This window comes from Mobula birostris, chromosome 25 (assembly GCF_030028105.1).
Source record: "Mobula birostris isolate sMobBir1 chromosome 25, sMobBir1.hap1, whole genome shotgun sequence".
Taxonomy (NCBI): Eukaryota; Metazoa; Chordata; class Chondrichthyes; order Myliobatiformes; family Myliobatidae; genus Mobula; species Mobula birostris.
Genome location: NC_092394.1, coordinates 57,844,638 through 57,868,603, shown reverse-complemented (window position 1 = coordinate 57,868,603; position 23,966 = coordinate 57,844,638). Strand labels below are relative to the sequence as shown.

At 45.9% G+C, this 23,966-nt stretch overlaps 1 protein-coding gene across 8 annotated transcripts in view; it reads right to left on the bottom strand.

Moving 5' to 3' along the window:
- Positions 1-4,942: 4,942 nt before the first annotated feature.
- LOC140187712 (coiled-coil domain-containing protein 74B-like) overlaps positions 4,943-23,966 on the bottom strand; it is an 87,261-nt gene continuing 68,237 nt past the window's right edge. For 4 of the 8 annotated variants that reach the window (XM_072243280.1, XM_072243282.1, XM_072243285.1 and 1 more), the window contains 5 exons: positions 23,553-23,694; positions 21,489-21,717; positions 12,274-12,374; positions 7,648-7,704; positions 4,943-5,201 (listed from right to left, as the gene is read on the bottom strand). In XM_072243280.1, coding sequence (XP_072099381.1) covers positions 5,066-5,201; positions 7,648-7,704; positions 12,274-12,374; positions 21,489-21,717; positions 23,553-23,694 — 665 coding nt within the window. In that variant the 3' untranslated portion in view covers positions 4,943-5,065. The remainder of the gene's footprint in view (positions 5,202-7,647; positions 7,705-12,273; positions 12,375-21,488; positions 21,718-23,552; positions 23,695-23,966) is intronic. The other 4 variants (XM_072243281.1, XM_072243283.1, XM_072243284.1 and 1 more) reach the window with 3 other exon arrangements.

Here is a 23,966-nt window from a genome sequence, read left to right as displayed (position 1 = left end):
TCGTGATTGGACACGGCATCAAAGGTTATGGGGAGAAGCCAGGACCTAAAGTTGAGGAGGAGATTAAAAAAAGGATCAGCCATGATTGAATGGCAGGGAAGACTTGATGGGCCAGATGGTCTAATTCTGCTCCTATGTCTTATGGTTTTATGGTCTATTATCTTACCATTTGCTCAGACCTGGCTGGATCTGAGTTGCCAGATTTCTAAGGTAGAGACATGTTCGGCACAGCTTTGTGGGCCGAAGGGCCTGCATTGTGCCATAGGTTTTCTATGTTTCTACGTTTCTAAGCACCCAGTAAGGCCAGTACCATTGACCATTGCCTTGTTTACTGGAGCTAGCTGTATGCTTCATATTAGCACCAACACAGTACATGGGATATAACCATATAACAATTACAGCACGGAAACAGGCCATCTCAGCCTTTCTAGTCCATGCCGAACTCTTACTCTCACCTAGTCCCACCGACCTGCACTCAGCCCATAACCCTCCATTCCTTTCCTGCCCATATATCTATCCAATTTAACTTTAAACGACAACATCGAACCTGCCTCAACCACTTCTGCTGGAAGCTCGTTCCACACAGCTACCACTCTCTGAGTAAAGGAGTTCCCCCTCATGTTACCCCTAAACTTTTACCCTTTAACTCTCAACTCATGTCCTCTTGTTTGAATCTCCCCTACTCTCAATTGAAAAAGCCTATCCACGTCAACTCTATCTATCCTCCTCATAATTTTAAACACCTCTATCAAGTCCCCCCTCAACCTTCTACATTCCAAAGGATAAAGACCCAACTTGTTCAACCTTTCTCTGTAACTTAGCTGATGAAACCCAGGCAACATTCTAGTAAATCTTCTCCGTTCTCTCTCAATTTTGTTAACATCTTTCCTATAATTCGGTGACCAAAACTGCACACAATACTCCAAATTTGGCCTTACCAATGCCTTGTACAATTTCAACATTACAACCCAACTCCTATACTCAATGCTCTGATTTATAAAGGCCAGCATACCAAAAGCTTTCTTCACCACCCTATCCACATGAGATTCCACCTTCAGGGAACTATGCACCATTATTCCTAGATCCCTCTGTTCTACTGCATTCTTCAATGCCCTACCATTTACCATGTATGTCCTATTTTGATTAGTCCAACCAAAATGTAGCACCTCACATTTATCAGCATTAAACTCCATCTGCCATCTTTCAGCCCACTCTTCTAACAGGCCTAAATCTCTCTGCAAGTTTTGAAAACCTACTTCATTATCCACAACTCCACCTATCTTAGTATCATCTGCGTACTTACTAATCCAATTTACCACCCCATCATCCAGATTATTAATATATATGACAAACAACATTGGACCCAGTACAGATCCCTGAGGCACACCACTACACACCGGCCTCCAATCTGACAAACAGTTATCCACCACTACTCTCTGGCATCTCCCATCCAGCCACTATTGAATCTATTTCACTACTTCAATATTAATATCTAACAATTGAACCTTCCTAACCAACCTTCCGTGTGGAACCTTGTCAAAGGCCTGACTGAAGTCCACATAGACAACATCCACCGCTTTACCCTCGTCAACTTTCCTAGTAACCTCATCAAAAAATTCAATAAGATTTGTCAAACATGACCTTCCACGCACAAATCCATGTTGACTGTTCCTAATCAGACCCTGTCTATCCAGATAATTATATATACCATCTCTAAGAATACTTTCCATCAATATACCCACCACTGACGTCAAACTCACAGGCCGGTAATTGCTAGGGTTACTCTTAGAACCCTTTTTAAACAATGGAGCCACATGAGCAATATGCCAATCCTCCGGCACCAGCCCCGTTTCTAATGACATTTGAAATATTTCTGTCAGAGCCCCTGCTATTTCCACACTAACTTCCCTCAAAGTCCCAGGGAATATCCTGTCAGGAACCGGAGACTTATCCACTTTTCTATTCCTTAAAAGCGCCAGAACTTCCTCTTCTTTAATCATCACAGTTTCCATAACTACCTTTCTTGTTTCCCTTACCTCACACAATTCAATATCCTTCTCCTTAGTGAATACCAAAGAAAAGAAATTGTTCAAAATATCCCCCATTCTTTTGGCTCCACACATAGCCGTCCACTCTGATTCTCTAAGGGACCAATTTTATCCCTCACTATCCTTTTGCTATTAATATAACTGTAGAAACCCTTTGGATTTATTTTCACCTTACTTGCCAAAGCAACCACATATCTTCTTTTAGCTTTTCTAATTTCTTTCTTAAGATTTTTTTTACATTCTTTATATTCCTCGAGCACCTCATTTACTCCAAACTGCCTATATTTATTGTAGATCTCTCTCTTTTTCTGAACTAAGGTTCCAATATCCCTTGAAAACTATGGCTCTCTCAAGCTTTTAACCTTTCCTAACAGGAACATAAAGATACTGTACCCTCAAAATTTCACCTTTAAATGACCTCCATTTCCCAATACATCCTTCCCATAAAACAAATTGTCCCGATCCACTCCTTCTAAATCCTTTCGCATCTCCTCAAAGTTAGCCTTTCTTCAATCAAAAATCTCAACCCTGGGTCCAGTCCTATCCTTCTCCATAATTATACTGAAACTACTGGTATTGTGATCACTGGACCCGAACTGCTCCCCAACACATACCTCTGTCACCTGCCCTATCTCATTCCCTAACAGGAGATCCAACACTGCCCCTTCTCTAGTTGGTACCTCTATGTATTGCTGCAAAAAACTATCTTGCACACATTTGACAAACTCCAAACTATCCAGCCCTTTTACAGAATGGGTTTCCCAGTCTATGTGTGGAAAATTTAAATCTCCCACAATCACAACATTGTGCTTACCACAAATATCTGCTATCTCCTTACAAATTTGCTCCTCCAGTTCTCGGTCCCCATTAGGTGGTCTATAATACACCCCTATAAGCGTCACAACACCTTTTCCATTCCTGAATTCCACCCAAATAGCCTCCCTAGACGAGTCCTCTAATCTATCCTGCCAAAGCACTGCTGTAATATTTTCTCTGACAAGCAATGCAACACTTCCACCTCTTGCCCCTCCGATTCTATCACACCTGAAGCAACAAAATCCTGGAATATTTAGTTGGCAATCACACCCCTCCTGCAACCACGTTTCACTAATAGCTACAACATCATATTTCCAGGTATCAATCCATGCTCTAAACTCATCCACCTTTCTTACAATGCTCCTAGCATTAAAATAGAAGCAGTTAAGAAACTCTCCACCTCTTACTCTCTGTTTATCCCTAATGGTGCAAACAACTTTGTTATCTTTTTCTTCCTTCTCTCCTACATCTTCGGTCTGAGTGCTCCTGATCTCTGTCCCCTGCCTATCCTCCCTCACACACTGTCTACTAGCTTTCACTATTTGTGAACTAACCTCCTCTCTCCAAGTCTCTTTAATTTGATTCCCACCCCCCAACCATTGTAGTTTAAAGTCTCCCCAGTAGCCTTCGCAAATCTCCCCACCAGGATATTGGTCCCCCTAGGATCCAAGTGCAACCCATCCTTTTTGTACAGGTCACACCTGCGCCAAAAGAGTTCCAATGATCCAGAAACATGAATCCCTGCCCCCTGCTCCAATCCCTCAGCCACGCATTTATCCTCCACCTCATTCCATTCCTACTCTCACTGTCGCGTGGCACAGGCAGTAATCCCCAGATTACTACCTTTGCGGTCTTTTTTCTCAACTCCCTTCCTCACTCCCTATATTCTTCTTTCAGGACCTCTCCCCTTTTCCAACCTACGTCATTGGTACCTATATGTACCATGACCTCTGAATCCTCACCCTCCCACTTCAGGATATCTTGAACGCGATCAGAAACATCCCGGACCCTGGCACCTGGGAGGCAAACTATCATCCGAGTCTCCTGACTGCATCCACAGAGTCGCCTCTGACCCCCTAACTATCGAGTTCCCTATTACAACTGCCCTCCTCTTCCTTTCCTACTCTTCTGAGCTACAGGGCCGGACTCTGTGCCAGAGGCACGGCCACTGTTGCTTTCCCCAGGTAAGCTGTCCCCCCCCCAACAGTACTCAAACAGGAGTACTTATTGTCAAGGGGCACAGCCACTGGGCAATTCTCCTGACCTGACCCTTCCCCTTCCCCCTCCTAACCGTGACCCACTTGTCTGCCTCCCATGGCCCCGGTGTGACCACCTGCCTGTAACTCCTCTCTATCAACTCCTCACTCTCCCTGACCAGACGAAGGTCATCGAGCTGCAGCTCCAGTTCCCTAATGCGGTCCCTTAGGAGCTTCATCTCGGCGCACCTGGCACAGATGTGGATGTCCAGGAGGCTGGGAGATACCGATACCGAGAGCAACAAGCAGCCCTCACACTCCTACTGCCCCCTCTCCTCAAATAAGAGGAGAAAATGAATACCAAATCTTCTTCACCTCGCCCATTTCCACCTAAGCCCGTTGAGCCAAAGCCCTTAAGCCTTCACTCTGCCGCCTGCAAAGCGACACTGCCCACTGAATAAGGCTGTGTTCCTTTTAAATCTTCCGCGTTTCACTGCCCGACGTCACACGCCTGCGCAGTCCCGCCTCTCTTAACTCCGATGAGAAGAAGAAAAAATCAAAATGGCTTCTGCCGCACTCCCGCTCCGATTCTCAGACTTCCTTCTCCGAAATAAACCCCAATCAGGATTTCTGACCTTTTAAATCTTCTGCGTTTCACTGCCCAACGTCACATGCCTGCGCAGTCCCGCCTGTCTTAACTCCGATGAGAAAAAGAAAAAATCAAAATGGCTTCTGCCGCACTCTGGCTCCGATTCTCAGACTTCCTGCTCCGAAGGAAGCCTTTGGGGGTAGGCTGAGATGGGATTTGGCTGTATGCTCCTGGTCAGCACTAACACACAGAAGGTGGGATGCGGATGTAGTTTAAGAAATGTTTTAATGCATAGTAAAGCAGAATCCCTATGGAATAAACCCACACAGCCGATCCACTGACAGAGCATTGGACGTGCTCTGAGTTTTCAACAGATATAAATCCAGTGAGCACATATTCCTTTGTGAGCGCCAGTTCTACAGAAGGACTTTGCGGTAATGGCTCTTCCGCACAGCCCGCAGTCGCCGCTGTCGCTCTGTGGCTTGAGTCCCCACCGTCTGTTTCAGCGCAGGGAGAATGACTCTGTCTGCTTTGGTCACCGTGGCTTCATGCCTGCAAAGTGAGGAGATGTGAAACTGGGTGAAACAAGTGCACACTTAACAAGGAGCTCAGGAGTAGCAACTTTTCAGCTCTTCCAGAACATGCCCCCGTCCACAGTGTACCGGGACGTGCCCCCGTCCACAGTGTATCGGGATGTGCCCCCATCCACAGTGTACCGGGACGTGCCCCTGTCCACAGTGTACCGGGACGTGCCCCCGTCCACAGTGTATCGGGATGTGCCCCCATCCACAGTGTACCACATGCCCCCGTCCACAGTGTACCGGGACGTGCCCCTGTCCACAGTGTACCGGGACGTGCCCCCGTCCACAGTGTACCGGGACGTGCCCCCGTCCACAGTGTACCAGACTGAACACAGACACCTCAGCTCCTTTTGACGTCTTGCTTTGTGAATCATTGTCCTGTCACATCCTTCCAACGTGACAGTCTTAGCACCTTGAATCTCATGCACTACACGAGGGCAGCATTTCCTGATCTCAATTACTATATCCACCATGTGTCAGTATCCTACACTCTCTTGCTTTGCCCCCTATACAAATTCCAACAACTTCCTTTTCATTCACAATTCAACAGTGAAAGGAAGTAGCTCCAGGAATAGCAGCTGCTCCCTCTGGTGGAGGGAAGTAGAGCCTCGCAAATCTCACACATCAGTGCAAGCACGATTATATGTAATGCGGAGAAGATAAACTATTGGCTGTCACTGATGTAGCAGCCCGGACTGTGAAGGCTCTGTCAGTCCCTGCACTATGGCTTGTTAGCCAAGGGGCTGTGAGGGAGGTGTTCCAATCCTAGTGCTCGGGACCTTCAGCAGACTTTGTCCAAGGCCAATGAATCATTTGTTAATTCCCAATCTGTGGAATTATTCCAAAAGCATTAAGTTTCTTAATTAATTTATCCTGCTGACTTTAAGTTACCAGATCTATAATAGGCCATGTCCAGTTAGTTTTTAGACAGGTGTAGCCACTCAGCCCCTCAAGCCATGGTTGGTTTATGCTGGCCTCAATTCCCCACATCCCTCAAATCCTCAATCTTTGAAATATTTATCTACCTCCACCATAAAAACATCCAATAATCTGGTCACCACCACCACTGGGGCAGAGAATTCTGAAGATTGGCCCCTGTGACAGAAGTTCTTTCTATTTCCTATTTTAAGCATCAGTGTAGAAGATGATCCTAAATGCATTCTGTAATCTTAGCTCTACTTTGTTAGACCATAATACATAGAAACAGAATGAGGCCATTCAGCCCATTGAGTCTGCTGTGCCATTCTATCATGGCTGATCTTGGATCCCACTCAACCCCACACACCTGCCTTGTTGCCATATCCTTTGATGCCCTGACTGGTCAGGAAATGATCAACTTCTGTCTTCAATACACCCACTGACTTGGCCTCCGCTGCAGTCTGTGGAAGAGCATTCCACAGATTCACCACTCTCTGGCTGAAAAAATTCCTCCTTACCTCCGTTCTGAAAGGTCACTCCTCAATTTTGAGGCTGTTCCCTCGAGTTCTGGATACCCCCACCATAGGAAACAAACTCTGTACATCCACCCTATCTAGTCCTCTCAACATTCAGCAGGTTTCAATGAAATCCCACACCCCCCCCATTCTCGTAAATTCCAGTGAGTACAGGCCCAAGGGTGCTGAATGCTCCTCATAGGTTCCCAGAATCATCCTCGTGAACCTCCTCTGGACCCTCTCCAATGACAACACATCCTTTCTGAGAGGCCAAGTCCTTCGGTAGATTTAGGGCAGAAGTTGATCATTTCCTGATCGGTCCGGGTACAGCCATGACGGAGTGGTAGTCGATGGGTAATGGCCTCATTCTGCTCCTATGTCCTATGGTCTAAGGATGTGACAGCAACAGAGAGAATGTGGAAGTGATTCATCAGGATGTTTCCTGCAATAGAAAGAGACTGGGTTGGTATTCTTAGTGGAACGTATGAAGCTGAGGGGTGACCTACAGAAGCCGATAAAATTATAAAGGGCATAATTTATTCTGACCGATAGAATCTTTTTCCGTGGGTAGAGATTCCTTCCCTTTAAGGCAATACGTTTGGAACTAGAGGTGAGGTGAGGAGCATACATTGAAAGAAGATCTGAGGGGCAGGGTTTTTAGGTCAGGTGGTGAGTATTTGGAACAAGGTGCCTGAAGTGGCGGTGGTGACAGATATATTGACAACATTAGGATTGCTACTTGAATAGGAAATTAAGAGGGGTTAGGGCCTAAAGCAGGTATTAGGATTAGTGTAGACAGAGATCAGGGCCAGCATGGACAAGGTGGGCGAAACAGCAGTCAACCCAAGAGTCAAGAGACATTCTGTCAAGGTGCCTTTCTACCCCCTCCCCCAATGTCCCTTAGCTCTACCCAAACAGCTTTCCCAGTTGGACGCCACTGTTCTGTCAAGGATGGCAGATATGTCCAACATGTAGTGAACTTACAGTTTTATCGCCGGCTCTTTCAAAGGCACTTGGGGCAGTTGTACAACTTCCTGTTCCCTGGAAGGGGAAAATTCACAAAGTTAAACTGTGCCTTGGAACACTGCACACCCCTCAACAGCACTGCACACCAGCAACCCTTCACTGGAGGGCAGGTGAGCATTTTTTTGGTGTACACATCATGTGACACTACCAACTAGGATCAAAACAGGCACTGCTGGAAACACTCAGCGGGTCAGGCAGCATCTGTGGAGAGAGAGAAAGAGCCTACGGCTCAGGTCTAGGACTTTCATCAAAACAAAAGCTAGTTTTAAGTAGCAGAGAGAAAGCATGTGGAGTTAGGAATGATGGTCTGGACTAAAGAAGGATTTATGATAAGAAATCACAAAGAGAGCTTGCTTCTAGTGAGCTGCCTGATGGATTAGTGAGGGAAAACTGTAGGATATATGCCAGAGCTATTGTTGAGATGTGAAAGCAGAAGAGGAATGTTGGAAATATCTAGCTGATCAGCAACATCTGTGGAGAAGGAAAAGCTGAAGTAGTGTCACAGACTTTCAGCTTTCTCCTGGTTTCATGAACTGTATTTAACACCTTGTAGGACCATAAGACCATAAGACATACGAACAGAATTAGGCCCTCTGGCCCATTGAGTCTGATCTGCCGTTCAATCATGGCTGATCCTTTTTCCTTCTCCTCTTCAACCTCAGTTCCCGGCCTTCTCCCAGTAACCTTTGATGCCATGTCCAATCAAGAACCTATCAATCTCTGCCTTAAATACATCCAACGACCTGGCCTCCACAGCTGCATGTGGCAACAATTTCCACAAATTCACCATCCTTTTGTCACGGTCCCGACCGTTAATTCCCCATTTTCTCCTAATTTCCTTTGATGGCGACACACCTGGTTTTCATCAAGACCTGCAGCATAAGAACCCCAGCTTTGCACCCACTAGTTGCCAGATCGTTGGTTTTACCAGTGTGGTAATTAATGTTTCCCAGCTGCTTAGGATTTGTGTCCTATGTCTTGCCTCAGTACCGAGATTTACCTGTGAAACTCAGTCTCTCCGTGTCAGGATAAGTTTTCTAAGTTCTACTCCAGTTCCAAGGTTTACCTGTGAAACTCAGGGTCTCCATGTCAAGATAACATAGAACATAGAATAGTACAGCACAGTACAGGCCCTTCAGCCCACAATGTTGTGCTGACCCTCAAACCCTGCCTCCCATATAACCCCCCCACCTTAAATTCCTCCATATACCTGTCTAGTAGTCTCTTAAGCTTCACTAGTGTATCTGCCTCCACCACTGACTCAGGTAGTGCATTCCACACACCAACCACTGAGTAAAAAACCTTCCTCTAATATCCCCCTTGAACTTCCCACCCCTTACCTTAAAGCCATGTCCCCTTGTGTTGAGCAGTGGTGCCCTGGGGGAGAGGCGCTGGCTATCCACTCTATCTATTCCTCTTATTATCTTCTACACCTCTATCATGTCTCCTCTCATCCTCCTTCTCTCCAAAGAGTAAAGCCCTAGCTCCCTTAGTCTCTGATCATAATGCATACTTTCTAAACCAGGCAGCATCCTGGTAAATCTCCTCTGTACCCTTTCCAATGTTTCCACATCCTTCCTATAGTGAGGCGACCAGAACTGGACACAGTACTCCAAGTGTGGCTGAACCAGAGTTTTATAGAGCTGCTTCATTACATCGCGACTCTTAAACTCTATCCACTACTGTGGTGGGAAAGCTGTTGGAAAAGATTCTTAGAGATAGGATCTATAGGCATTTAGAGAATCATGGTCTGATCAGGGACAGCCAGCATGGCTTTGTGAAGGGCAGATCGTGTCTAACAAGCCTGATAGAGTTCTTTGAGGAGGTGACCAGGCATATAGATGAGGGTAGTGCAGTGAATGTGATCTATATGGATTTTAGTAAGGCATTTGACAAGGTTCCACACGGTAGGCTTATTCAGAAAGTTAGAAGGCATGGGATCCAGGAAAGTGTGGCCAGGTGGATTCAGAATTGGCTTGCCTGCAGAAGGCAGAGGGTGGTGGTGGAGGGAGTACATTCGGATTGGAGGGTTGTGACTAGTGGTGTCCCACAAGGATCTGTTCTGGGACCTCTACTTTTCGTGATTTTTATTAACAACCTGGATGTGGGGGTAGAAGGGTGGGTTGGCAAGTTTGCAGATGACACAAAGTTTGGTGGTTTTGTAGGTAGTGTAGAGGATTGTCAAAGATTGCAGAGAGACATTGATAGGATGCAGAAGTGGGCTGAGAAGTGGCAGATGGAGTTCAACCCGGAGAAGTGTGAGGTGGTACACTTTGGAAGGACAAACTCCAAGGCAGAGTACAAAGTAAATGGCAGGATACTTGGTAGTGTGGAGGAGCAGAGGGATCTCGGGGTACATGTCCACAGATCCCTGAAAGTTGCCTCACAGGTGGATAGGGTAGTTAAGAAAGCTTATGGGGTGTTAGCTTTCATAAGTCGGGGGATAGAGTTTAAGAGTCGCGATGTAATGATGCAGCTCTATAAAACTCTGGTTTGGCCACACTTGGAGTATTGTGTCCAGTTCTGGTCACCTCACTATAGGAAGGATGTGGAAGCATTGGAAAGGGTACAGAGGAGATTTACCAGGATGCTGCCTGGTTTAGAGAGTATGCATTATGATCAGAGATTAAGGGAGCTAGGGCTTTACTCCTTGGAGAGAAGGAGGATGAGAGGAGACATGATAGAGGTGTACAAGATAATAAGAGGAATAGATAGAGTGGATAGCCAGCGCCTCTTCCCCAGGGCACCACTGCTCAGTACAAGAGGACATGGCTTTAAGGTAAGGGGTGGGAAGTTCAAGGGGGATATTAGAGGAAGGTTTTTTACTCAGAGAGTGGTTGGTGCGTGGAATGCACTGCCTGAGTCAGTGGTGGAGGCAGATACACTAGTGAAGTTTAAGAGACTACTAGACAGGTATATGGAGGAATCTAAGGTGGGGGCTTATATGGGAGGCAGGGTTTGAGGGTCGGCACAACATTGTGGGCTGAAGGTCCTGTACTGTGCTGTACTATTCTATGTTCTATGTTCTATGTTCTAAATGTTCCTTGTATGATAACCCTTTCAGTCCTGGATTCATCCTTTCAAACCTCCTCTGAATCCTCTCCAATGCCAGCACATCTTTTCTAAGATGAGGAGCCCAAAGTTGTTCACAATACTCAAGGTGAGGCATCACCAGTGCCTTATAAAGCCTCAGCATCACATCCTTGCTCTTGTATTCTGGACCTCTTGAAATGAAGCCTTTGCCTTCCTCACCACTGACTTGACCTGCAAGTTAACCTTTAGGGTGTTCTGCACAAGGACTCCCAAGTCATTTTGCATCTCAGATTTTTGGATTTTCTCCAAAATAGCCTGCACATTTATTTCCCTGCCTCCCCTTTATCTATCCTACTTGTAATCTTTTCAAAAAATTCCAGTAGGTTCGTCAGGCAAGATTTTCTCTGAAGGAAACGATGCTGACTTTGTACTATCTTGTCCTGTGTCACCAAGTACTCCATCACCTCATCCTTAACAATTGATTCTAACATCTTCCCAACCACTGAGGTCAGGCTAACTGGTCTATAATTTCCTTTCTGCTGCCTTCCTCCTTTCTTAAAGAGTGGAGTAACATTTGCAATTTTCCAGTCCTCTGGCACCATGCCAGAGTCCAATGATTTTTGGAAGATCGTTTCTAATGCCACTACAATCTCTAACGCTGCCTCTTTCAGAACCCTAGGGTGCAGTTTATCTGGTCCAGGTGACTTATGTACCTTTAGGTCTTTCAGCTTTTTGAGCACCTTCTCTCTTGTAATAGTAACTGCACTCACTTCTCTTCCTTCACTCACTACAACATCAGACGCACTGCTAGTGTCGTCCACTGTGAAGACTGACGCAAAATACTCATTTAGTTCATCAGCCATCTCCTTGTCCCCGTTATTATTTCTGCTTGATTTTCTAGCAGTCCTATATCCACTCTCATTTCTCTTATTTTTAACAAACTTGAAAAAACTTTTTCTATCCACTTTGATATTATTTGCTAGCTTGCTTTCATATTTCCTCTTTTTCCTTCTAATGATCTTTTTAGTTGCTCTCTATAGGTGTTTAAAAACTTCCCAATCCCCTATCTTTCCACTCATTTTTGCTTTGTTGTATGCCCTTTGTTTGCTTTTACAGTAGCTTTGACTTCCCTTGTCAGCCCTGGATGCACTATTTTACCATTTGAGTACGTCTTCATTTGTGGAATACCTTCCTCATTTTTCCCAGAAATGCACACCATTGCTGCTCTGTTGGCATGCTGGCAACCAGGTAGTTCTGTAAACATTGGAATCACTATGGAAACTCTGTCGGTGATGTTCCCTTTCCCTATCGACCCCTCTCCCCCACCGTTTCAACTATTTAAACAATGTCCTTCTACTTTGTCAGCTTTTTCCCAATCCTGGCCCGAAACGTCAACGATACTCTTTTCCATGGATGCTGCCTGGCCTGCTGGGTTCCTCCAGCATGTCGTGTGTGGAACATAGACTGTACATTGATTGATATTGTTTCCTTCAGCCCTTCTCAGACTAAGAATAATCAGAAAACTTCCCATGAGACGCGATAAACACTCACTGACTCAGCTCAGCTAGGCAGGCCTTTGCGAGGAGGTAGGCATCTGGAGTCCATTTGTTGGAGCATAACATATCCTTTAAACTCGTCTTCAGACGTAGGAGCTACAAGAGACCAGAGGATACCTGTCATACAATCACTGCAGTACAGTGTGAAAGGCCACCTAGTGCTTATTCATTCACAGCTCGTGTCTTCCAGTGGACAGCACTTGTAACCCAGTGGATAGGGCCTAACGTCACTTTTCGATATTGGAAATGGGTTAGTGAAGCGATGTGAACACCTGCTATTCAGAAATAACAAAGCCGCAAAGACCCACTATCTAACCCATTTTAATTGGATAGTTTCTATTTTATATGGCATAATTAGGCCATTTGGCCCATCAAACCAGCCATTCAAACATGACTGATTCTTTTTTCCCCTCCTCAACCCCATTCTCCGGCCTTCTCCCCGTAACCTTTGATACCGTGTCCAATCAAGAACCTATCAGGATCTTCCTTAAATACACCCAACGACCTGGCCTCCTCTGCTGCCCATGGTAATAAATTTCACAAATTCACCACCCTCTGGCTCAAGAAATTTCTCCGCATCTCTGTTTTAAATGGACGCCCCTCTATCCTGAGGCTGTGCCCTCTTGTCCTAGGCTTCCCCCACCATGGGAAACGTCCTTTCCACATCTACTCATCCTTCCAAATTCCAGTGAGTACAGACCCAGAGCCATCAAATGTTCCTCGTATGATAACCCTTTCGTTCCCAGAATCATCCTTGTGAACCTCCTCTGAACCCTCTCCAATGCCAGCACATCTTTTCTTAGATGAGGAGCCCAAAACTGTTCACAATACTCAAGGTGAGGCATCACCAGTGTCTTATAAAGCCTCAGCATCACATCCCTGCTCTTGTATTCTAGACCTCTTGAAATGAATGTTAACTTTGCATTTGCCTTCCTCACCACCGACTCAACCTGCAAGTCAACCTTTAAGATGTTCTGCACAAGGACTCCTGTCCCTTTGTGTCTCAGATTTTTGGATTTTCTCCTACCAAAGTGCATGACCATGCATTTTCCAACATTGTATTTCATTTGCCACTTTCTTGGCCATTCTCCTAATCTGTTTAAGTCCTTCTGCATCCTACCTGTTTCCTCAACACTACCTGCCTCTCCACCAATCTTTGTATCATCTGCAAACTTGGCAACAAAACCATCTATTTCATCATCTAAATCATTTATATACAGCATAAAAAGAAATGGTCACAACACCAACCCCTGCGGAACACCACTAGTCACTGACAGCCAACCAGAAAAGGATCCTTTTATTCCCACTCACTGCCTCCTACCAATCAGCCAATGCTCTAACCATGTTAGTAACTTTCCTGTAATACCATGGTCTCTTAACTTGGTAAGCAGCCTCATGTGTGGCACTTTGTCAAAGGCCTTCTGAAAGTCCAAATATACAGCATCCACTGCATCCCCTTTATCTATCCTACTTGTAATCTCCTCAAAGAATTCCAACAGTTCGTCAGGCAGGATTTTCCCTTAAGGAAACTATGCTGACTTTGTCCTATCTTGTCCTGTGTCACCAAGTACTCCATCACCTCCTCCTTAAAGTAAATGGATCTCAGTTAACGTGGGTGCAGCAGCTGGTGATACTTTCAGAAAGGATGCTGCATTTCTGAGAGGCTGCAGTGCACCACCTCTCCTGTGGAAGACTTCTGGCTCCGAATTACAAAGAACGTCCCAAGGTAAGGTATCACAGAGATTCAAAGTACACTGATTATCAAAGAATGTGTAAATTATACAACCTTGAGGTTTGCTTGCTCACTGGTAGCCACAAAGCAAGAAACCCGAAAGAACTCAATTAAAGAAAATAAATAAATAAAAGAGCAACATCCAATGCGCAAGAGAATTGGGGAAGAAACACAAGTCATGCAAATAATTGAGGTGAGTAACAACATGGCAATCAAAAATTTAGTCTTCAGGTCGGAACCATGGAGTAGGCCTAAATCCTTGCTCATCAGTTCATCATTTCAGGCACAAATCACAGCAGCTGGGTGGGGGGGGGTGGAAGGCAGGGAGGGAGGGTAGTCCTCATAGCTTCAGCGCCATGGACAGAGGAGTGACCATTGCAGAGAGTGAGTGAAATTGGTTCTCGCCCCAAATCCAGACACCCTGTCTTTTCAGTCTATCTGGGCCAGCATTTAAACTCACCAAACAATGGAACAGCGAAAGGCTCCACCTTCGAGTGAACATCGCAGGGAGAAAGCGAAATTGGCTTTTGCTTCTGATCTGGCTGACGTTTAAATTGTCTAAACAGCAAATCATACCTCGTGCTCGGACCCAGCTACTGTGAAGGACTCAGGCCTGGACCACGCCACCCGGTAACTTGCTCCAGGCCGAGAATTCATTTTCTAGCCCAAAGCTGCTCTAAAACTCCTCAAATCAGTTTGGCACCCAAAGCAATCGAACCTCGCGCCTAGGCAAGTTATATGGGCATCAGAACTCCAACTGCAATGATTCTGCAACACACCATCTCGACTTATTCCCCCAAACTTGTCTCGGCACCACTGTTTGCAGTGATAATTTAGCACAATTTACCTCAGAAGAGGCATTCTTAGTGATTTTTTCAGTCCATTTATTAACTCTTTAATTACCAGTAAGCTGCCACACACATTCAGTAGCCCGAACTTAACCCAAAGTTTGGAGTTACCACTTCCAAAGTACTGGATGGAGGAGGTAAGGAAGAGAGCCAGAGGGAATTATGAACCAGCTAATTCATTATGGTGCCTGCCACAATGCTTCATCGTCATGTTAACTAGGAGTCGCAGTCAAGCCATATCTAGGACAGCAGTCCCCAATCACCGGGCCGCGAGGAAACGATATGAGTCAGTTGCACCTTTTCCTCATTCCCTGTCACGCACTGTTGGACTTGAACATAGGGTTGCCAACTGTCGCGTATTTGCCAGGACATCCCGTATATTGGGCTAAATTGGTTTGTCCCATACGGGACCACCCTTGTCCTGTATTTCCCCTGCTAAGGTAGAGCGTTCCTATGAAACCTTTCATGCCGAAATGACGTAAAGCAAAGAAGCAATTACCATTAATTTATATAGGGAAACAGTTTTGAGCGTTCCCAGACCCAAAAAATAACATAACAAATCATACCAAATAGCACATAAAACCGAAAATAAATAACACTTACATATAGTGAAAGCAGGAATGATATGATAAATACACAGCCTATATAAAGTAGAAATAATGTATGTACAGTATAGTCAAGAAGACGAAGGCAAAACCGATTTGTGGGGAAAAAATCGGCACGTATGCGCATGTGCACACAGATGCCCACGCAAGGCTTCATGGTCATGGTAGTCTTTCCTGGGGTAAAGTGTCCCGGGATTTGACTGCTACTTTTGTCCCTTATTTGGGAGTGAGAAAGTTGGCAACCCTAACTGTAAAAGACAGGTTGAGGTGAGTTTATCCCTACTTGAACACCTCTCCCCACCCCCACCGCCCCGGCCGGCCGGTCTGCAAGAATATTGTCAATATTAGACCGGTCCGCGGTGCAAAAAAGGTTGGGGACCCCTGATCTAGGAGACACATACTGGCTGATACCAAGTTTCTGACACCAAGTATTCACAATAAACACTGACACAAGATTCAGCTCCACTCATGACCCCTAAGACAATGAAGGACCCATGCCTGCCAAGACACAGACAATGTTCACACGATAAGGAGTGCAGAATTGTTGCACATTATCAGCCTGTACTGTGGGTGAAAGAGTCACCACTGAGCACAAAGCCCCCAGGTTTTTCCACCGTCAACAAAACACATCAGCACCCTTCCCTTGTTGGGGAGGGAGTGCAACTCCAACGATCCTCAGCGCGCCCGTTGACATCCAGGACAAAACAGCCCACCTGACGGACCACCAGGCTGAGCGTGTCTCCTTCTACCAGCTGCAAACCCCTGCAACAGGGTGTGCCAGTCACCAATGTATTGAAGCAACTTGCATCTCAACTCAGGTCCCCACCACTGGGACAATGGCAACAAGTAGATACTGACCCAGATTGCCCTCCAGCGCAAGAAGGCACTACCCTTTCCTGGAAGTGGCCTCAGCGACTGGCAGCTTTCACAGATCAACAGGCAACTTGGCATCTCCTTTTAAGGACAATTGGTGTTACTAATAAATACTGGTCTTGTGACATTCACACAAATAAACCCTCGACATGTAGGTAAGACATACCAAGCAAGGGGGTTATGTTTGTAGATAGTGAATAATTTTTTAAAGGTTATTTTATTTATAAATACAGCACTGTAACAGCCCTTCCGGCTCATAGAAACATAGAAAATAGGTGCAGGAGTAGGCCATTCGGCCCTTCAAGCCTGCACCGCCATTTATTATGATCATGGCTGATCATCCAACTCAGAACACTGCCCCAGCCTTCCCTCCATACCCCCTGACCCCCGTAGCCACAAGGGCCATATCTAACTCCCTCTTAAATATAGCCAATGAACTGGCCTCAACTGTTTCCTGTGGCAGAGAATTCCACAGATTCACCACTCTCTGTGTGAAGAAGTTTTTCCTAATCTCGGTCCTAAAAGGCTTCCCCTCTATCCTCAAACTGTGACCCTTCGTTCTGGACTTCCCCAACATCGGGAACAATCTTCCTGCATCTAGCCTGTCCAATCCCTTTAGGATCTTATACGTTTCAATCAGATCCCCGCTCAATCTTCTAAATTCCAACGAGTACAAGCCCAGTTCATCCAGTCTTTCTTCATATGAAAGTCCTGCCATCCCAGGAATCAATCTGGTGAACCTTCTCTGTACTCCCTCTATGGCAAGGATGTCTTTCCTCAGATTAGGGGACCAAAACTGCACACAATACTCCAGGTGTGGTCTCACCAAGGCCTTGTACAACTGCAGTAGTACCTCCCTGCTCCTGTACTCAAATCCTCTCGCTATAAATGCCAGCACACCATTCGCCTTTTTCACTGCCTGCTGTACCTGCATGCCCACTTTCAATGACTGGTGTATAATGACACCCAGGTCTTGTTGCACCTCCCCTTTTCCTAATCGGCCACCATTCAGATAATAATCTGTTTTCCTATTTTTGCCGCCAAAGTGGATAACTTCACATTTATCCACATTAAATTGCATCTGCCATGAATTTGCCCACTCACCCAACCTATCCAAGTCACCCTGCATCCTCTTAGCATCCTCCTCACAGCTAACACTGCCACCCAGCTTCGTGTCATCCGCAAACTTGGAGATGCTGCATTTAATTCCCTCATCCAAGTCATTAATATATATTGTAAACAACTGGGGTCCCAGCACTGAGCCTTGCGGTACCCCACTAGTCACCGCCTGCCATTCTGAAAAGGTCCCGTTTATTCCCACTCTTTGCTTCCTGTCTACTAACCAATTCTCTATCCACATCAATACCTTCCCCCAATACCGTGTGCTTTAAGTTTGCACACTAATCTCCTGTGTGGGACCTTGTCAAAAGCCTTTTGAAAATCCAAATATACCACATCCACTGGTTCTCCCCTATCCACTCTACTAGTTACATCCTCAAAAAATTCTATGAGATTCGTCAGACATGATTTTCCTTTCACAAATCCATGCTGACTTTGTCCGATCATTTCACCGCTTTCCAAATGTGCTGTTATCACATCCTTGATAACTGACTCCAGCAGTTTTCCCACCACCGACGTTAGGCTAACCGGTCTATAATTCCCCGGTTTCTCTCTCCCTCCTTTTTTAAAAAGTGGAGTTACATTAGCCACCCTCCAATCCTCAGGAACTAGTCCAGAATCTAACGAGTTTTGAAAAATTATCACTAATGCATCCACTATTTCTTGGGCTACTTCCTTAAGCACCCTGGGATGCAGACCATCTGGCCCTGGGGATTTATCTGCCTTCAATCCCTTCAATTTACCTAACACCACTTCCCTACTAACATGTATTTCGCTCAGTTCCTCCATCTCACTGGACCCTCTGTCCCCTACTATTTCTGGAAGATTATTTATGTCCTCCTTAGTGAAGACAGAACCAAAGTAGTTATTCAAATAGTCTGCCATGTCCTTGCTCCCCATAATCAATTCACCTGTTTCTGTCTGCAGGGGACCTACATTTGTCTTTACCAGTCTTTTCCTTTTTACATATCTATAAAAGCTTTTACAGTCCGTTTTTATGTTGCCTGCCAGTTTTCTCTCATAATCTTTTTTCCCCTTCCTAATTAAGCCCTTTGTCCTCCTCTGCTGAACTCTGAATTTCTCCCAGTCCTCAGGTGAGCCACTTTCTCTGGCTAATTTGTATGCTGCTTCTTTGGAATTGATACTATCCCTAATTTCTCTTGTCAGCCACGGGTGCACTACCTTCCTTGATTTATTCTTTTGCCAAAATGGGATGAACATTTGTTGCAGTTCATCCATGCAACCTTTAAATGCTTGCCATTGCATATCCACCGTCAATCCTTTAAGTGTCATTTGCCAGTCTATCTTAGCTAATTCACATCTCATACCTTCAAAGTTACCCCTCTTTAAGTTCAGAACCTTTGTTTCTGAATTAACTGTGTCACTCTCCATCTTAATGAAGAATTCCACCATATTATGGTCACCCTTACTCAAGGGGCCTCTCACGACAAGATTGCTAATTAACCCTTCCTCATTGCTCAATACCCAGTCCAGAATAGCCTGCTCTCTAGTTGGTTCCTCGACATGTTGGTTCAAAAAACCATCCCGCATACATTCCAAGAAATCCTCTTCCTCAGCACCCTTACCAATTTGGTTCACCCAATCTACATGTAGATTGAAGTCACCCATTATAACTGCTGTTCCTTTATTGCACACATTTCTAATTTCCTGTTTAATACCATCTCCGACCTCACTACTACTGTTAGGTGGCCTGTACACAACTCCCACCAGAGTCTTCTGCCCCTTAGTGTTACGCAGCTCTACCCATATCGATTCCACATCTTCCCGGCTTATGTCCTTCCTTTCTATTGTGTTAATCTCTTCTTTAACCAGCAACGCCACCCCACCTCCCCTTCCTTCATGTCTATCCCTCCTGAATATTGAATATCCCTGAATGTTGAGCTCCCATCCCTGGTCACCCTGGAGCCATGTCTCTGTGATCCCAACTATATCATAATCATTAATAACAATCTGCACTTTCAATTCATCCACCTTATTACGAATGCTCCTTGCATTGACACACAAAGCCTTCAGGCGCTCTTTTACAACTCTCTTAGCCCTTATACAATTATGGTGAAAAGTGGCCCTTTTTAATGCTTGTCCTGGATTTGTCGGCCTGCCACTTTTACTCTTCTCCATAGTACTTTTTGTTTCTACCCTCACTTTACACCCCTCTGTCTCTCTGCACTGGTTCCCATCCCCCTGTAGTGAACTAACCTCCTCACGCCTGGCCTCTTTAATTTGATTCCCACCCCCCAACCATTCTAGTTTAAAGTCACCTCAGTAGCCCCCGCAAATCTCCCCGCCAGGATATTGGTCCCTCTAGGATTCAAGTGCAACCCGTCCTTTTTGTACAGGTCACGCCTGCGCCAAAAGAGGTCCCAATGATCCAAAAACTTGAATCCCTGCCTCCTGCTCCAATCCCTCAGCCACGCATTTATCCTCCACCTCATCGCATTCCTACTCTCACTGTCGCGTGGCACAGGCAGTAATCCCGAGATTACTACCTTTGCGGTCCTTTTTCTCAACTCCCTTCCGAGCTCCCTATATTCTCCTTTCAGGACCTCATCCCTTTTCCTACCTATGTCATTGGTACCTATATGTACCATGACCTCTGGCTCCTCACCCTCCCACTTCAGGATATCTTGGACACGATCAGAAATATCCCGGACCCTGGCACCAGGGAGGCAAACTACCATCCGGGTGTCTGGACTGCGTCCACAGAATCGCCTATCTGACCCTCTTACTATCGAGTCCCCTATCACAACTACCCTCCTCTTCCTTGCCCTACCCTTCTGAGCTACAGGGCCAGACTCTGTGCCGGAGGCACGGCCACTGTCTCTTCCCCCAGTAAGCTGTCCCCCCCAACGGTACTCAAACAGGAGTACCTGTTGTTAAGGAGCACAGCCACCGGGGTACTCCCTATTACCTGACCTTTCCCCTTCCCCCTCCTAACCGTGACCCACGTGTCTGCCTCCCGTGGCCCTGGCGTGACCACCTGCCTGCAACTCCTCACTCTCCCTGACCAGACGAAGGTCATCGAGCTGCAGCTCCAGTTCCGTAACGCGGTCCCTTAGGAGCTGCATCTCGATGCACTTGGCGCAGATGTAGACGTCCGGGAGGCTTGTAGACTCCAGGGCCTCCCACATCCGACACCGAGAACAACAAACTGCCCTCACACTCATACTGCCCCTCTCCTCAAATAACAACAGAAAATGAATGCCAAACCTTCCTCGCCCGTTTCCGCCTAAGCCCGTTGAGCCGAAGCCCTTAAGTCTTCACTCTGCTCCCGGCTCACTCCGCAGCCCGCAAACTACGCTGCCTGCTCTATGAGGCTCTGTTCCTTTTAAATCTGCCGTGCTGCACTGCCCGACGTCACATGCCTGCGCAGTCCCGCTTCTCAGAACGCCGTTGGAGAAAAAAAATAACGAAAATTTCAAAAATGTCTTTCTCGGCACTCCCACTCAGACTCTCAAACTCCTTCTTCGAATCCTTCTTTGGCTCAATGAGTCCTTGCTGATCTGGCAATATTAATCAGTGTCTGAGCAAACCCCACCAGCCTGAAGTCAGGTGGATTGGCTCTATGATTCAGCTTGGAGAGGAAGTGTGATCAAACAAGCAGCAGCCAAGGCATCGTGTGTAGAGAGTGAGTGCAGCTGTGTCCCTCTTGTTTTGTGACACTGAGAAGAAAATAAAGATTATTTCATTTACCAGTAAATGTTGTGTTGGTGATATCAGCAGCACTTTGCTGAGGTACAATACAAACTCAAGATTCAGATTCAGATTTATTTATCACATGTACATCAAAACACAATGAAATGCATTGCTTACACTAACAACTAACATATCTAAGGATGTGCTGGGGTTCCTACTTTCTGGCACCAACATAGCATACCCATTGTGCTCAGCACACAACCTGATCAGAACAAAACTGAACATACCAAGCAATAAATCAACCGCAGCAAAACAAGCTCCATTCCCAGCTCCCTCCCACCTCTGCTTCCTCTCCTTCGTAATGCTCCGGCATCCTTACCTCCTGAGACTGCAGGCTGCTGGTGTTGTGCAAGTGTCGGACAATAACAGCGCACTCCTGCAGCGTTGGAGCCCGAGGAATCCCCGAAGGAGTAACCTTGATCAAAAGAGGTGTGAGAGATGTGATGAGCATCTGTGCCTCGTCCAGTTCTGGATGAAGAGTCAGCACAGGCAAAGCCGCATAAGCCTGTCGGCAGGGTGCTGTCCCATTGCTCCTGCAACAGACAGATCTGTGTCGGTGTCAGGCACAACTCAGTACATTTCCACTTCTGCCTAGCAGCGTTCGAGAAAGGTAATGACTTGGAAACAGGGAGAGTATGGTATCCATTCATGCACAGGACTCAGGGTTCAATGAAACCTCACTCTTGCAAATGGCTGTAACTCAGTCTCAATCCTGTTTTTAATGGGCACAGAACAAAAGACTGGCCAGCACCGGACTGTACATGGAGAAAGGAGTGAAAGAATGCAGCCGAGATCTTGTAGGTTGAGCACTCCAGAACCTTGAGGAATTGGGACCATGTTTGAGGGACAGCCGAACTTTACAAGACCAACAGAATGGGATCAATATTCCGGAGGGGAGTTATCCCGATAGTCTAACACATTCAGGACTTCAGTGATACCACACTTCCTGGTTTTATGGGCTTTTGGATTTTGCTTGAGTAACACTCTAACCCGCTTTCAAATCACCTTGTTAGATTTTAATAAGCATTAAAATAAATGTTCCAGTGAACCAGTTGTAGAGAGTACAGGAATTGGGGCTTTGATAAATGGAAAGGAGTGGGGCAAATTACTTGGTGAGCCAGACACCAAATCATTGGGATTTCTAAAGAACTGGACTGCAGATTACTGCAGCTTTAGTGCTTCAATAAAGTGACTACCCACATACTTCACAATAATGTTAACTGGGAGTCGCAGTTTGGCCTAAGAGTGGAATCAGAAGAGAGTAAAGCTGAGGTAGCTGTGGTTCAGGTGAGGGAGTAATCAGTAAGGAAATGGCAACAGAACACAACAAAACTGAGAGTCTATTTGCACCAGCAAATGAAGTCAAAAGTCCAAATGAATTTATTGTCAGAGTATGTATCTGTCACCATATACTGGGATTCATTTTCCTGTAGCCAGGTGTTGTGGCCACTTTACTCGGTTCACCTGCTTGTTAATGCAAATATCTAATCAGCCATTCCTGTGGCAGCAACTCACTGCATAAAAGCATTCAGACATGGTCAAGAGGTTCAGTTGTTGTTCAGACCATACATCAGAATGGGGAAAAATGTGCTCTAAGTGACTTTGACTGGTTTGTTGGTGCCAGATGGGGTGGTTTGACTATCTCAGGAACTGCTGATCTCCTGTGATTTTCACACACAGCAGTCTCTGGAGATTGCAGAGAATGGCATAAAAAACAAAGAAACATCTAGTAAGCAGCAGTTCTGTAGACAAAAATGCCTCTGTTAATGAGAGGTCAGAGGAGAGTGGCTAGATTGGTTCAAGCTAACAGGAGGGTGACAGCAACTCAAATAACCACATTACAACAATGATGTGCAGAAGAGCATCTCTGAATGCACAATGTTGAACCTTGAAGTGGACGGAAAACATCAGCAGAAGACCACACCAGGTTCTACTCCTGTGGCCATTTTATTATGTACACCTCTATACCTAACAAAGTGGCCACTGAGTGTATGTGACAGTAAGATACAAAGGTACAGCTCGGACTCACTTCCTGTACAGCAAAACTCCCTCTAGGTCACACAACCTCAGTGACACCTGAGAACATGCTCTGGGCGAGACAGAGCCGGGTCAGGAACGGGGTGAAGCTGCCTAAACCCATTCCACCATAGACCCTAATAGCCAGCAAATTGGAGAGAAGGGTCACCATTCACCTTGGGACTGAATGGAACATCAGACTTACCCTACCACGCCATCCACCCTTCTTCACTGCTGCCTTTCTCCACTGGGTGTGGTTTTATAAAGAATCGGATTCCTTCAGTCTCAGTAGAACCCACCCATGACCCAAAGCAACAGAGGGAAGTGGCTGAAGGACTGGTTGGTGTATGAGGGCTTTCGTCCTTACCTCATGGCTGCTGTGTCTGTGCAGAGCTTGCGTCGAGTGGAGCTCGGCTTCTGGAGCTCTTTCTGGGCTACCCTCTGCTCTCTGACTCCATCCTCTGGCAGTACGGGGCGGCGCTGGGCTCCCTTCTGAGAATGCTTCTTACCTGCAACAAAGGTACAACAAAATCAACTTTCGGAAGGTCACGTGACCTCAGGATCCAACTTCTCTAGTGGTTAACTGCACTTCCACTGGAAGGAAAAAGAAAAGAAAAATTAGAAAGACATTAACTGAACATTTATGGTTCGATAACTAAAACTCAGGAATATGGGCTTGAGCACGGGTTGGCAGATAAGTTGAATGTGCTGCCACGTAGTGGAGCTAAAATGTATCAGGCCCATTTTCCAAGGAAAGTGAGTGAGAATGCGCTGTTTTTGC